The 16490-nt window shown below is 38.4% G+C and overlaps 1 protein-coding gene across 2 annotated transcripts in view; it reads right to left on the reverse strand.

Moving 5' to 3' along the window:
• Positions 1 to 16490, reverse strand: part of Snx7 (sorting nexin 7) — an 86523-nt gene that overhangs the window by 38922 nt on the left and 31111 nt on the right. For both annotated transcript variants that reach the window (XM_028752195.1, XM_028752194.1), the window contains exons 5-7: positions 15152 to 15350; positions 11328 to 11527; positions 8319 to 8405 (exon numbers count right to left, since the gene is read on the reverse strand). In XM_028752195.1, coding sequence (XP_028608028.1) covers positions 8319 to 8405; positions 11328 to 11527; positions 15152 to 15350 — 486 coding nt within the window. The remainder of the gene's footprint in view (positions 1 to 8318; positions 8406 to 11327; positions 11528 to 15151; positions 15351 to 16490) is intronic.

Genomic DNA, 16490 nt, shown 5'->3' on the forward strand with positions numbered 1-16490 from the left:
TTCCTTCCTTCCTTCCTTCCTTCCTTCCTTCCTTCCTTCCTTTCTTGCCCCTAAAGTATCTATTGTTTTCTGGGTCAAAGTGACAAGAGCCATTCCAGGCTTATACATTACTATTTGCAGATAACATGCAGATGTCTGTTCATTTCAAAAGAAATAACTTTAAAATTTTGGTCTGGAATATACTGTATAAAAGTGGTTGGTCTTGTAAAAGAGTTTGGAGTTTTTCCTCTAGTTCCTGTTAATATGTGTCTTATATGCTCCTTTCTGGATTTAGTATGATTCCCCACATTAGACTTCACTGGTTTAAAATCAGTAAGTGGAAAGAGAAAAAAAAATACAGGAGCTAGAGGGATGGCTGAGCCCTTAAGAGCACATGCTACTCTTACAGGGGTCCCAAGTAAAATTCCCAGTACCCACATGAGGAGGCTCACAACCATGTGTATAGCAATGCTCTCTTCTGGCCTGTGCAGGCACCTACCCACATGTATGTAAAATAAAAATCCTTTTCAAAACGACAATAGCGGAGAAGAAATTAAGCATGAAAAGAAGACAAGGTAAAGCCAGCTGTGTGGCCATCTCTTCTGCAAAGGAAACACATGCCAGACAGCAGCACATCAGGATGGATGGATCAACATCCAGGCCATGAATATAACAAGCTGAGAGGAGAGATCAGATCAGGTGGCCAAGACAAGACCTAAGAAAACTGAAGACAATACTCAAAACCAGGACGCTCAGTCACTGCTGCCAAGAGGAAACAGAAGCTTTCTCATGGGTCCTCAGAAAGGAAAACGATAATGTGCTCAGTGCTGCCAATGCTCAGCTCAAGTAGAATCGTGGCCCACCTTCAAATGGCCTTCATTGTACTTTAATGACACAGGACCAAGCGTGGCTTAGCTAAAACAATTCCCATGCTCCTCAAACACAACTTTCAAATTGTCTGTATAAATCCAGATGCATTAAAATATTCATTAGAGTACAATTCCACTGGACAGAATCCCTAATACACCATTTAACACTTTGAATGCGGGCTCCCTCCCTTTAAAAAAAAAATCAATAAAAAAATTGTTGCTGGACAAGAATTGTATCACAGAGCTATTCCCCAAGCCTCTTTCTTCCTGTTTTGGGGTTGGGGTCATGTGAAAGCTTAACAAGCAAACGTACAACTCCCGTGCTCGCCACATTTTGATACGGAAGAATGAAAATGCACATTGTACACTCCAAATAAGGGCTAATATGTTTTAAAATTTGCTAGCCAACTTTGGCTCAACACTGGCTAAGGGTTTTAAGACACTTCTCCCTTGCTTCTCTGGTAGCAGAGTGAAATATAACAGAGTGTAAGGAACTTGGTGTACACCACAAAATCAGTTCATGACCTCTGCCAGGAAATGCGGTGCTCTCAACCTGCATGGGCAATCCACAGACTAGAGTCAAGGCCTTATCTTAAATTCTTTACAGGGACTGCCATATTAGAAGCGCTAGAGGCACAAAAAGAAATGCCCATGTAGCAATTCCATGTTCAACAGCCTCCTGTGTGTGCATTACTTTCACCATCTTTTTATTAAATATTTTCTCTAAATCTGTCTTTGATGGGTTTCTATAAATAGACCACACACAGATACAAACAAACTTAAGTAAAGCTAATGAATCCATGAATGGGAAGTCTAACAAAAGATCACTGAAAGGGAGGGGAATCCATGGCATTCCTGGTACAGTGTTCTGGGAGAAGGCTGATGAGGACCTTTTTGTTACAGCATCACTCTCATGCATTCCACATTCCCATTCAGCTATGTGTACATGAATTCAAGATGCTGCTACCCTATTTGTACTACACTTAATAGTTTTAAACAGCATTCATACTATTCTGTTAGTGTTTTCTGTGGATATATGGTAGCTGAAATAAGTCAACTCTGGCAGTTATATCACCACTCTGTGGTTGATTATACAATTTATTTTTAAAATACTGACCCTCAAATCCTGAAACAAAGTTTGTGGGATGCCATTTAGGATAAATTGATAAATAAAAGAGGAAACTTCCTTTGCTTCCAGCAGACACTCATGTGCTTTGTGACTATGTGAGCGTGTGTACATGTTGCCTGTGGATCTTTCAAAACACACACCAATATGAGAAAAGTCAAAAAGAAATTACACTGGGGATATGGCTGAGTGTATAAAGTATTTGGTATGCAAGTGTGAAGACCAGAGGTCAGATTCCACCCTGCCCATGATTGGCGGGGGATGGGATGGGGTAGCAGCCAGCACTTGGGAGACAGAGACCGGTGATCTCAAAGCAAGCTGGTTAGTATGGTTCGTGAGCTCTAGGTTCAGTAAGAGACTCTGCCTTAATATATAAGATAACGAGCAATCAATGAAGACAATGATCATCATCCTCCTGCCTCCACTCATACATGTGCACCTACCTACGCACATGGGAACATGCATACACGCATGAAAGCATTCTTTACTGATAAACATACCACACATATAGAAAAACATGTGTGTACATCATATTAGGAATAAGCCATATAGGAAGAGAACTTAACAACAGTCAGGGAAGAGAGGTGAGCCAGCAAATATCTAAGAAGGTGTAGCTTTCCTTGTTCCTGTCTTGATAACAGCTTACTAGATCAATATTCATATCTCCTTGGCTTTCTAGAATCAGAGAGAAGGCAATCTTCCTTTGTGCAGATTTAGCACACCACTAAGAACATTTGGAAATTAATAACCACCATTTGAGGATGAGAGTAAAACACTGTTTCAAAAATAGCAAGTCATACAGAGCAAGTACCAGCCTGAATTAATTTGGTATCTGCTTGGAGCTACTGAAAACAGCTCTATGCAAATTTGTATTATAATGATCTTATGAAAATGTATTTTTTTTGCTCACATAAATATAGTGCTAAACAGCTATGGCATTATATCTAGATCCAAATTTCAGTCTATGCACATATTGCTAAATGTCAAATGTATTCATATTCATTTATATCCGAATGCAGCATTGAGTGGAAAACTATAAATCATTCATTCCAAAATAAAAATAAAAATAAAAAGGATACGCAGCCATATTTAGCACCACAGATGAACTTTATTTATTTTACAGTTAGGTGGAGAAGTGAATAAGCATTTTCAAACAGAAACTCTGACTGAAAACTTAACCAAACTGCAAAGTACACCAGCTCCCACATAGCTTCGTTTCTCCTCCTAATATCTGTTGTTCTGTTCCTCTCATTCTTTATTCCTCAATGTGAAATCTCTCTTTCATTATTCTTCTCTATCAGAGCATAGAATACCTCTCAGACCATCATGAAATTGTCAACCTATAATCACGTAAATTATGCTCTATCAAATTCTTTGAGTATCTCAACAGAAAACTGGTTACAATGTTGAATAGTCCTAATTAGCTTTGTGTGTTTCGCTCATCCACTGAATTGCCTACCAGAATTCAAGCTGTATAAATTTCTTCTCTTCCTCCTCACTACCTATTCCTTCTTTGGTTTTCTCATTCGCGTTGACCTTTTAAAATTCGAGTATGTCAAAGCCAAGGCCAGGATATTTCCCTTCACTAGTTTCTCTCCCCTTAGTGACCACAGCTCATCACATGACTTTGAATGCCATCCCCTTGCTAGTCATTTTTGAATACCTAGCTACACCCCAGCTCTATCCCATGGAACATCTGTTTGCATAATTCACCACTAAACTATCCACCTTTACACCTGATAGACATTCCAATTTTACATCCAAATTTGGTTTCTTCATATTCCCCCTTAAAACCTTTCTTCCCAGGGCCTTCCCTCTTCCAATTGATGTTAATTCCTTCCTTCCACTTACTTAGCCCCCAAATCGCAGAATCTTTCTTACCATTAACTAACAAAAGAGCTCTTCCTACCAAACAGCCCAAATATGACCAAGCGTATTTCTTCACAGCAGCAGAAATGATAATTTTTGAGTGAGTATTTTTGTTTTGTTTTGTTTTCCCTATCTCCTAACATGGAAGATACATGAAGACCTAGCTTTATGACCTCCCCTCTTGTTCCTCCTCTGCCTGGACAGACACTCTCACAGCAGGTACTCAACAAAAATGGGACAGAATTTTGTTGAATGTATCTCTTCTGAAAAGGTTATCTTACTGTGATTTGAAGTGGCACATTTCTAAGTTTCTTCTTGACTTATTTTATTTCTCAGTGTGGCTACCAACACTTGCCTCTCACCAGCTAGAAATGGGAAAGGTAATGGTGTATTTTCTCATCCATGAAGTAACAAGGAATCTTCTCCATCTATCTCTTTCCAGTTAACCCTTCTCCTCAATCCACTGCTACCACTTCAGTTCAAGATCCCTTTGGATTTACAAAGATCAAAATATGGGGTTTTCTTTCCTTTCTCTGAGGAGAAAGGCTCCCTACCCAACTGCCTCCATCCCCATTAGCTACATTCCATCAGCTCCCTGGACCCTTGACTCCACATATCCACCTAGCTCTCCAATTTGGTATGCTTTCTGAACTTATTCCACCTTTAATAATACCCATTTTGCCAAATATATATATATATTTTTTCCTCTCAGAATTGTTCTTGTTTAAAGGAAAGACAGGGACAAAAATGGATCAGAGACCAAAGGAAAGGCCATTCAGAGTCCGCTCCACCTCAGGATCCATTCCATCTGCAGATACCAAATCTATAACCTATTGCTGATGCCAAGAAATGCTTGCTGACAGGAGCCTGGTATGGCTGTTCCCTGAGAGGTTCTACCAGCAACTGACCAATACTGATGCAGATGCACACATCCAGTTCGATGGAAGAGTTAAGGGAAGGCCTGGAGGAGCTGAAGGGGATTGCAATCCCATAGGAAGAACAATATCAACTAACCTAACTACCCAGAGCTCCCAGGGACTAAACCATTAACCACATAAAACACACAGAGGATCCATGGCTCCAGCTACGTATGTAATAGAGGATGGCCTTATCTGGCATCAATGTGATGGGAGGCCCTTGGTCCTGTGGAGGCATGATGCCAGAGGAGGGGGATGCTGGAGCAGTAGGCAGGAGTGGGTGAGTGGGTTGAGGAGCACCCTCAGGAGGCAAAGGAGAGGGGGAAATGGGATGGGATGGGGGATGTGTGGAGGGGAAACCGGGAAGTGGGTTATCATTTGAAATGTAAATGACTAAAATGAATCATAAAATGTTAAATGTACTGACTTTCAAGAAAAAAGTATTCTCCCTGCACAACAATGAACAATGTATTTGTCATTATTCAGGACTTAACATAAATATCTCTTCTTGCCATAGCATCAAAGTAACAGCAGGTAAAAACTATTGGGTGTGTGCTACAATATAAGCAATTTATTAGCATCATGTTATCCAGTCTTTCAGCAAGCCTCTTACAAAGGTGTGAATAATTTCTGCAAATATACATAGTGTAAAAGGAGGCTATAAGAAGTTGTAAATGTGTCCTATGACATAGTTAATAAGTAGCTGAGCTAGTATTTGCATGTAAGTCTATATAATTCCAAAGCACAAACTACAAAACTTTCAGTAAACAGATGACCTGAATTTGGAAACAGTATTCTGCCTTTAGGAAGCAGAGGCCATTCTGAAACCATTCGTTTGCTGCTTCGAGATAGGAACTACAGACCACAAACTCAAACAAAGCAGCCACTTTACAATAACCTGGGTGGTAAGTGCAAATACAAACTCTCATTATTAGTTAGCCTGCAGATATGGTTACAAGTAATGTAAAATGACTAGAGCCTGGGATTATGTACCACACAAGCCAGCTAAAGGTCACGTGATATATTCAGCATGCTATAATCAGTGTTACTCTGCTGTTGTCTTTCTATGGAGTCATTATCCTCCTATTATTTGAATACTTGGTAGGAGCATTATTTTACTCAGCTTATCATTAGAAGCTCATCATGCCTACTGTTGCTTATTGGATGTGTATGTGACTTCTATCCCAATGTGGGTTTGATAAAGTCTCCAGAGCCTCAGGAGATCTCAATAGAAATGGCCCCAACGCTGTCTCCAAAGTGGCCCTGTCTCAGTTGCCATGGTAAACAACCAGGCAGATTGCTATATTCAGTTGTCTGCCAGGGTCGTCATGGTGACTGCAAAGGCCTGCTCCTTAGAAAGACCTCACAAGGGCAGGTTTCCATGGTGATACCCATCTTGCATATTTCCAAGCAACATCTTTTTTGGTTGTTCAGCGACCAATCATGGCAGACTCATTTGTGGGTGATTCTGCAATGTTACTAACAATGCATCATGACACAGAGGGATTTTAGTTTGTATAAAACACATGACTGTGGAGGGCATATCTATGCGATGAATGAAGGACATATAAACACATCCTTTGAAAATGGAGAATTTTACAAATCATTATATTAATTTTGGGAATTATAAGACAGCTCTGTTTTGATGAATAAAAGCAATAAAAAAATAAAAGTATAAAACCTCTCATGATTATACATAAATTTAAAAAGAATACTTGCAATGCTTACATTAAATATGACTGCTTCAAACCATTTGAACTGTTACAGGATATAATGGAATAATTAAATTCTTAAATTTCCACAATTTCATAATAATGAGGATTTTAATATAACAGACATCACACACACATACACGCACACACGTGCATGCGCACATACATGCTCACATGCTCACAAATCAGTCAAATTACTTAAATTTTAAAAATAAAAACATAATACAGGAGGGTGGGCCATCCTGAAAAAATGCTGCTTTCACGAACCATGTTATTACTCCCTGGAAATTTTAAAGGTTCTAGTATTTACTCAAGAGGAAAAATTTGTCAAATCAATAGTCTTAATAATTGTTAAAATAATTTCTCAAATGGAAAATGACTTCTAACGTTCAAAGGATGTACTTAAAATTTCTGTATATGTGTCCCCTCTTTCTTTCCTTTGAGAATACTCTAAAGAGAACAAACCATACAAGCCTGAACACAAAGGGCAGATTTACTTTATTTCTCTTCATTGTTATGTAAAGAAAAATACAACTCTTCCTTTGAGCACTAAGCTCCTCCATATACATTTCCCATTATCCTCCTTTATGAATGCCTTTCGCCAGCTCTGCCTACTTCAGCCCACCAACCAGTCCCCACTCACATTCCATTCAGACAACTGAATTTCAGTTTGGAAAACATATAGAATAAGACACAAGAATAAAGTTCCCAGTCAGATTTGAATGAAGTGTCTGTTTTGCGCAAAGCTGAGTTTGTAGAGACCTCTTGATTTTAGCCTTCAGCAAATACTCGTGAATCAGAGTGGTCATCATGATTTTTATTGCTTCATTAAATATTTATTGAGGGACTAGCATAGTCCACCAGGACCAGGCTGGGAACACTCAGTGAACAAATCACCAATTCCTGCCCTTAAACTGTTTTGATAAAGGACAGGGAGATTTGGAGAGGAGCCAAAGCAGGGCTGGGGGTTGGAGAGGATGTAGGAGATTTTGAAGAAATTAAGAAATAAAATTTCATGTTATAAAGGGTCTAATGGAAGGAGAAGGAATCAAAAAACACTACCAGCTCAAGTTGAAGAGGCTACAATACTAGTTTCGCAGGGGGCTTCAAGGATTCCCTTGCCACCAACTTGATCAAGTGTACTCAATAACTAATAAATGATTATTTAAGTATCTCTTAAACTAAGAAAATATTTTTCATTGAGTAAATAATGTAGATGAGTCAATTCTTCTGTGTTTTCACTGTGAAGCAATGTTGACTGTGACAGACAACAGCATGCCCTTCAGCCCTACTGTTTTTCAACAATAATTAGGCTTAGGCAACCTCTCCCATTCAAGTCTTCTTCAATTGTAAAAGTTAAATAGAAATTCTACTCTGCTCATGCTGTGCTGGAATATTCAAATGCAACAAACCATAATGGCAAAGCATAAGAATTCATTAAAATATCCAATTTTATGACTGAACTGTCCTATAATTTTAAGACAAGGATTAAACTTTAAAAAGGAGCTTATTTGCCAAGACACTTGCAAAGTGTGAATTTTTTCACTATGACCTAATATGATGTTAAGTACTTTCTACAAACACTTCAAACATTGTGTCCTTTTGAAATCATCAGATTCATATTTCCTTACAGCTCAAGTCAATGCAAGGCAGAAAGGCAGAAAAAACAAGAATGCCAAGCTTGAAGACTTAAACAATAGTATATTATGGGTTTTTAGAAGAACTTTGAGTATTATTTATTGAATAGCTAGAGGCACCCACACAGTGAAGCTCTCTACATTGTTAATACATTCTTTTTTCAGACAGTGGCTTCTAAATGACTCTATTAACAAACTTAAAGACATACCAGGTCAGCATCTGCTTTTTTGTAGGTCAAAGCTTCAACTTTGGAATCCAGTTCTGTTTGTATTTGATCTCTTCTTTTCATGACACCCTTCATATCAAAACAAAAGGATAAATCAAGTTGGGGTTTGCTGTAATTATAATTGCCTATAACAACTGTTTATATTTTAGAATATAAATAATCATCAGGAATGTATTTCTGATGTAATCAGTCATTTAGAATCATAATATTTTTATAGAGTAGGTTTTTTTAAATCTATAAAATCTCAACTGTAATCAAGTCTTTAAAATTATTTTTATAAATCTCGTATTAGGCTTTCCTGGATGCATTTTATCAGTTCAAGCATTATATACATACTTAGTATTTGATGGCGAAGTCTTCAAAGAGAGCAGAGAGGAGAATAAATAAGCAATAAAGGTCAGTGAGAGCAATGGAAACATATGTCCCATCATCCACTGGGGTACTTGAGAGATCACCTGAGTCACTAACCTGAAAATATCTATAATCAGTGAGCATCTCCTTTGACCCAAAGAGGACAGTTAATCAAACCAGTAATTACAGCACAAAATCAGATAGCTGGAACATAAATTCATATCTTAAGAATTTCATCATGAGCCAAAAATGTATAAATATTCATCCATTAGCTAAGGTTTGATAAGAAGTCGTGGCTCCTTGAGTGAGCTAATAGTCCAATGTTGTTTACTTGAATAATTATAACTTCATGTTTCAATGTTCTTACACCTAAAACACCCTTGAGAATCAATGGAAATGTAGCACCCATCTACACCTTTAATACATTTTCCCTACGTTTTCACATTGCCTTTCTTTAGGCAACTCAATTGTCTTACAAGATTTAGACCTCACATCAGAGGCATGAGCACTCATCCCCTGTAGTTCTTTTTCACTGGGCTTTAAAATGTTAAGGGAATAGTAAAACAGACCCTGGGTAAGAAACAAATTCAACCATTGATGGGAGAGATGCAGCACATGAAGAGATGCTTTATAGAAGAAATGTAGATGGAGAAATCAAACAGCAAGGCTCTGAAGCATTCCAAGGAGAACTGGGAAGCAGTGGGTTAAAAGTGTGTCCAGAGAGCGTGTTTCACTCCTAGCAGAAGTGCCTCTCTGGTAATTTGTAGGCTGTTAAGAGCTGCCAGACTTCAGGAGCTCATGAGGCCCCTGTGTCTATGAGAATTTGTAGGCTGTTAACAATTCCAATGGGAGGGAGAGAAATTTTCTTCAGTGGTGTTTCCACTGATAAATTGTTCCCATTTCTATAACCACCCCACTCCTGATCTTGTAAGCAGCCCAGTGAAATTTAGCAGGTCATTCAGTTAATGAAAATATATGCATTTATGAAGACGTCATAATGAAACCAAATTTTGCATAATTAAGGTATGTTATATAACACACAAAAATTATTTAAAAGGGCATTAACATTTTCCCTAATCTCAGCAAAAACAATAGAAAATTCAAATAATTGTCACAAATTCCTTTATATCATTTACTTTGATTAATGTCAAGACACATTTTCTTTCCTCTAATCTAAATGATTCAAACTATCATTAAGTCCCACATACTCAAGTTCTACTTCTGTACTGTGCACTAATTTTAAAACATATTTTAATATAAATATATATTTTATAAGCTTGTCAGTAAAGATCATATAATTTTAATCATTAGTTACTAAGGTATCACTAGTGATTATTTTAACTCAGATGAAAATATCTCAATATGAAACAGAGACAGAAATGAAATATAAAAACTAGTGATTATATCTTAGGTGTCTATAAAATAATTCAATCCTTCAAGGAGCTAGATAATGGGTCTTTTTAGTAGCTATTGTGATTTTTTTCAGAATTTTAATTACGTAAGATTTTGCTTTCATGGTTTCTAGCTTGACTCAACATAGGGATGGATAAGTACTGCATAACTGATAGAAGCAAACAGACAAGCCGTATTTCTATGACGAATCACAGGAGAAGTGAGTAATGAGAAAGAACCAAGAGACACAGCTGAGCCAATAGATGGAGAGGAAGAAGACTTCTCAGCCATGAAGCATGGAGTCTCTGAAAAGCCAGGACTGTTTGTTTATAGAAAACTCCTCAGAATCCAGGTAACATCCTAAGTCTGAAACATTCATGCAAGAGCTAATGACTCTCAAGTAAAGCCTAAACATGAGAAACAAGAGAAACAACTCATGCTTACACGGCTATGTTACCCTTTCTTATCAAGATAGATACAATTTAAAAAATTGCTAGAAATCAAAGTGTATAACATCAGAAATCTGTCATGTCTCCGATTTCAAGCAGAAGAGGCTATGTTGGAATATATGCTTATATACCTCCAATGTTATCCTCCAATATCCCCCTAAAATACTAGGCACCAGAAGGAGCCCGCATACTGAGACCATGAGGCAATACAGGACAAAAACCACTCTCACCGCAGACAATATTGCTAAACAAATGCAAGTATCTGGAAATCATAAGTTGAAATGAAGAAAAGATGAATATATAAAGGACAAAAGGCTTTTTAGATGGTGTAAGAGAACATTTTTAACTTGGAAGATTTCTTTTCAGAAGCAGCCTGAAGGCACAGCATATGTAATACCAAGACCCTACTCAATCACTTTCTACATAATATATACATAATACATATAAAATATGTTTTAAATCATAAATGATACAGGAAAGTAACTCTCAAGGAATTAAATCTATAGAGCATAAAAAGACATGTTTTAAAGTAAAACTGAATGTTAGAAGACTGTTCCTTAAGCAAATCTTGATTGACAATGCTTTGGGTTGAAGACAATCACATAAATTGTTGATTTTCCATTGAGTATCCTAGTCGTTGTCTACGTGGTCTTCCAGCCATGGATGCATGGCTTCAGTGAACAGATATCTCTTGGACATCTACATGTAAAACATCCTACTAGGACAAGAAGGAGTGGTAGAAACACAGAGACCATATCATAGAGTGAATAGCACTGAGACTCTTGTTAGAGGATCTTACCACTAACATCTCACTGTAAAGCACATACTCATGGACGACAGGGAGCAAGGCCTCTGACAGGCCAGACATCCGCTTCTCCGTGGCCTTACAGCACTGCTCAATGCAGCTGGCAATGCCTTTCAGCGTATCAACCAGGTCTTCTTCTGAGGCTGACCAGAGAATATGAATAGGGCCGTATTCTTTCATTTCATCAAAATAGTCTAAAAAAAAAAATGTCTTCATCAGTTTATATTTTTAAAAATTTACTTTTTACTTGTATTCATTTGGTTGGTATGTGAGTGTATACTTCATGTTCAGGTGCCCACTGATAGCAGAAAGGGATGCTGGGACCCTTGAAGCTAGATTTGCTGGCTGATGTTGAGTCCACATCCTCTGGTAGATCAGTAAGAACTCTTAACTGCTCAGCCATCCCTCCAGCTTCTATAAAAAGTTTTTGAAAAATTCCCATATCATAGATAGTATGAAAGGACTTTATCTCATTCTCTACAAGTTCTGACACTTGGATATAAGCAAATGCTTGTAGTATCCTTCATTAACTAACCAGCCTTTGCAGATTATACAAGTCAGGTTTTGAAGTGCTACTAAGTATAAACAAAATTGGATGTCTTTTCTATTATCCTAGCTTGGGAAAATTACATTATACAACCCTCACACCTATTATAAAATTCTACCTATCATATAATTACGTATGCATATTGTATCTAAGTATGCAGAGGCAAGGTTCTAAACAAAATGTGTCTTTCTTCTGTTCTTTTGCCTATACAAACTCCTCAACTGTAATTACTACCCACTAACCTAAGCAAAACCATCGGCTTTCTTCCTTTACTCTCCAGGAATCACTACACACACAATGATATCCTCTAGAGTTCACCTCCTTTCTACTGAGTATGATTCACTGAAATGTATCAAAGCTACAATTAACACAGATTCTGTTCTGTGGTAAAGTGAACTCAAGAAGTTACAATTATCTCATGAAGATAAAAGTTTTATTCAGAGTCTAGTGACCCTGAAACAGGAAACAAAAATTTCAACAGTTCTGTTCTCAGTATGTGTGTACACTGATGGTCCTCATTAGGCAGCTATTTGTACTACAGACCCTTCTTAAAATTACACAGCTTTCAAACCACACCTACACATCGGCACTTAGTAAGTACCCCTGGAATTCAGCTAGTAATATATGTATCAAGTATACTGTGATGTCTGGGGCAGGTGCAGCTGTAATCTCTTCTTTATTCTATAGCACAGAGAAACAACACAACACGTAATCAGCAAAATCTGAAGAATAAAATTAATAAATTTAGAAAAAGAAATAAAAAAACAAGGCTTTTTTTTTCCATGCAGAATGAAAACCATCAAAAGCGAGAGCACTAGTTACCTATCTCAAACTAGTTTCCTGATATGGATCTGAGTTCCCTGCTGAACTTACATTTCAAAAATCTTAACAGAATCTCCAATACATTGAGTAAACTCCTGTCTCCAGATCTGTTAAGTATGATTCACATCTTTTCTTCTTTTGTAAATTAATGTTCCACATACAGTATAGCTTAATCATGGTTTCCCCTTCCCCAATTTTCCCTACAAGTTTGGGCGAGAAGCATCCACTTTAAAAACAAGAGCTCAATACAGCAAGTTTGTAAGAATTGAGCTTCCTTCACAAAGAGTGAAGCCATTAAAGACCTCCTTGCCAGTAAATTCAAAGCTTATGGACATCTTTGTAGCTCTTAGGGGTCAGCAGTTTCCAGAGCATGCTTTGAATTGCTGCCCAGCCTAACTGTGCATAAGGAATCTGCTTCACAGAACTGGAGTCACAGAACCTACTTAACTAATTAGCTTCCTGAGAATAAGAAAAACCATAAGGCAGGGGTAGTGGTGCATACTTGACATCTTAACACGAGGGAGGCAAGCCGGAGTACGTATTGAAACCCCATGCAAAGAGAAAAACAGGGGGAACACAAAAGAAAAAGGGAAGCAAAAAGGAGAATGGAAGAAAGAAAGAAGGAAGGAAGGAAGGAAAGGGATGAAAGAAGGAAAGAAAGGAAGAAAGAAAGAAGGAAGGAAGGAAGGAAGGAAGGAAGGAAGGAACAAAGGAAGGAAGAGAGAGAGAAACAACTGTGAAAAGCATCAAACCCAATCATTAAAATGCATTCAGAAATTACAAAGCAAAGACTACAATACATTTAGGAAAATAATTCTGTACTTTTAAGAAAACAAAATATTTCTGTTTCATATTTAAATTAATCTTTCATTATTAATTCTCTATGTTTATGTATGTATGTATGGTATGTATGTATGTATGTATGCATATATGCATACATGTAAATGATGAGTGTGGTCATCCATGTGTCTGCACATGGAGGCTAGTGCTTTATCTTTGGTGCCTACTTCTTCAGCTTCTCACCTTTTATTTTCAGGCTTGTGAATCTAGGGCTCCCCTATTTTTGGCTGACTGGCCAGAGAGCCTCTGGGATCCCCTTCTGCTGCTCAGAGTTGGGGTTACAGATACATGCCTTTGCGCACAGAATTGACACATGATTGCTAGAGATTCAAACTTAGTTGTTACGACTACACAGCACGTACTTTAACCACTCAGCCTTCTCCTACTTCCAAACTCCTTCCCCCCTGCCTTTACATACATTTACGTATTTATTTGGGGAGGAGCGTAGTATGTGTACCACAGTTTGCACGAGGTGGTCAGAGGACACCTTCAAGGAGTCAATCTCTTTTTCTACCATGTGGGTGCTACCTACACAGTATACACTAGAAATAAAATAGAATTTCCAGTTTAATGATGGATATAGACAAGCTACAAATTCACATAGGAGGCATCAGTAGAATGGCTTCTGTTTGTAAATGACTTCTCTTCAGTACCAACATATATCTAAAAGATGTTTATTGGTTCTCCCATCTCTTTATAATTTTAAAATTAGAAAATAAATATTATTAAGCAATTGGAGTAGAATCATTAAAGACTAACGATTTATAGCATGATTATTAAAAGGTAGATAATAGGAAAGACCACTATTTTTTCAATATGTAAGTGTATATGACCTAACACATCCTTCTCCCCACCACCAGTAAAATACTGAAATTCAATCCTGAAATTCCATTCTTTGATTTCTGAGACGGTCCACATTGAATATTTGACACATACTTCATAAACTAAATTGTAAATCTCAAGTCAGGGCTGGTACTGCATCGTGTCATGATCTACACATGCCAGAACAGATAGAGCTCCATAAAACCAATGGGGACTGGTTATGACTACCTAAAAAACCATCTAAGGATTTACATCTACCTAATACACTAAGGAAATGTGTGTGTGTGGGTGGGAAGGGTGTATATGTGTGCACAGGTATGTACATGTCTGCTTGGGTCAACAGGTGCTCACGCATCCATGGGCAGGTGTGGGGCAAAGTCAGAAAACAATCTTGGGTGTGGTCCCTCAGGAGCTGCCCACTTGGTTTTATGAGAAGGGTCTTTCAGTGTGACATTAGGCTCAGTGATTCAAACAGACTTGTTGAACAATGAACCCCGGAGAGCTGCCTGCCTCTGTCTCCTCAGCACCAGACTCCATGTACCTGCCATGATACTCAGGTTTCTATATGGGTGCTGGAGATCTGACTCAAGTCCTCATATCTAAGAGGAGGTCAAGCACCTTATAGTCTGAGCCAACTTCTCAGTTTCTCAAAATTTCTCAATGGATGTCAGGGTATTATTTGTAATTAAAATCTTAACAGTGTCACCACAGCACAGCACAGCACAGCAGCCAATGTATAGACGAGAAAGAGGTTGAGCATCTGTATGCTCAGTCTTTAATGACATACCCCTTTCTTCCTTGTAAATCCTCTGAGATATTTTATCTATTAAGTTTATTTTCTGGCTGAAGGTTTCAATGAAGTTATTCATCTCCATGAACTCATCTGGCCGGTTCTTCACTCCTCGCATGGAAGATGCCACGGCTCTGACTGTCTGCCCCATCCTGCTCAGCAGGCCAGGCCCTTGCTTCTTATAGGAAGAGAGTTCCTAGAAGCAGAAAGGGAAATAAGTATAGCTAGTCAATCAGCAGCATTCCCAGCTGCAGTAAAGCAATGACAGAAACAACGGCAACACATTTCTCTATGTGTCTTAAAAAGCATTCACTTTTGAAGCATCTGGATTTTTTTTTTGGCAAGGGTATCACCTTTTACACCCCATCCTACTGTATAATATTCCATTTCAAAATGCTCGTGGAAAACATGTGGACAGTCTTTCCTCAGAGAATAAATCTTTAAAACAAAACACTAGAATCAGTGATTAAGAAGATGTGATAAGCAATCTATATCTTTTAAATTTATTTTTATTTGATGTGCATGTGTGTATATTTGCCTGTACGTTCGGATGCATAGCACACACATGCCCTCAGAGGCCAAAAGAAGGTGTTAGGTCCCCTGAAACTGAAGTTAGAGCTAATTGTGAACTGAACTCACTTCATCTGAAAGAGTATCAACTGCTCTAAACCACTGAGCCGTCTGTCCAGTCCCCAATCTAAATTTTAGAAAAGAGATTCCATATACACAAATCCAGAAATTTCATAGGGCCCACATTACTACTGACAGGAGTGGAAACCTTAACTAATTCTTCAAGTGTACGCAGCGACATTTACAGAGTGCTTGATGTGTTCCTGTAACTACATGCGCAGTCCTTACATGCACACCTGACAACAAACCCACTATAGCATCTACAATTTCCCTTAAATTACAGAAGAAAATATGGGCAGTGGTAGGGAGAATAACTTGTTCAAGGTCCACGAGAAATTAAGCAATAGGAGGAGGTGTGTGTCAGGGGATGGGGCATTGGGAATCACAGCAAGCTCATGTCAGAGGTCCCACTGTCAGAGTAGATACTCACTGCCCTACATTGGACACTCTGCTCTGGACAGGACACTCTGCTTCTTCACAGGACACACTCTGTTCTGCACAGGACACACTCCGTTCTGCACAGGACAAACTCTGCTCTGCACAGAACACACTCTGCTCTGCACAGGACACACTGCTCTACACAGGACACACTGCTCTGCTCATGACACACTCTGTTCTGCACAGGACACACTCTGCTATGCACAGGACACACTGCTCTACACAGGACACACTCTGCTCTGCACAGGACACACTCTGCTCTGCACAG

The sequence above is a fragment of the Grammomys surdaster genome, unplaced genomic scaffold, assembly GCF_004785775.1.
Source record: "Grammomys surdaster isolate TR1022 unplaced genomic scaffold, NIH_TR_1.0 125881, whole genome shotgun sequence".
Taxonomy (NCBI): Eukaryota; Metazoa; Chordata; class Mammalia; order Rodentia; family Muridae; genus Grammomys; species Grammomys surdaster.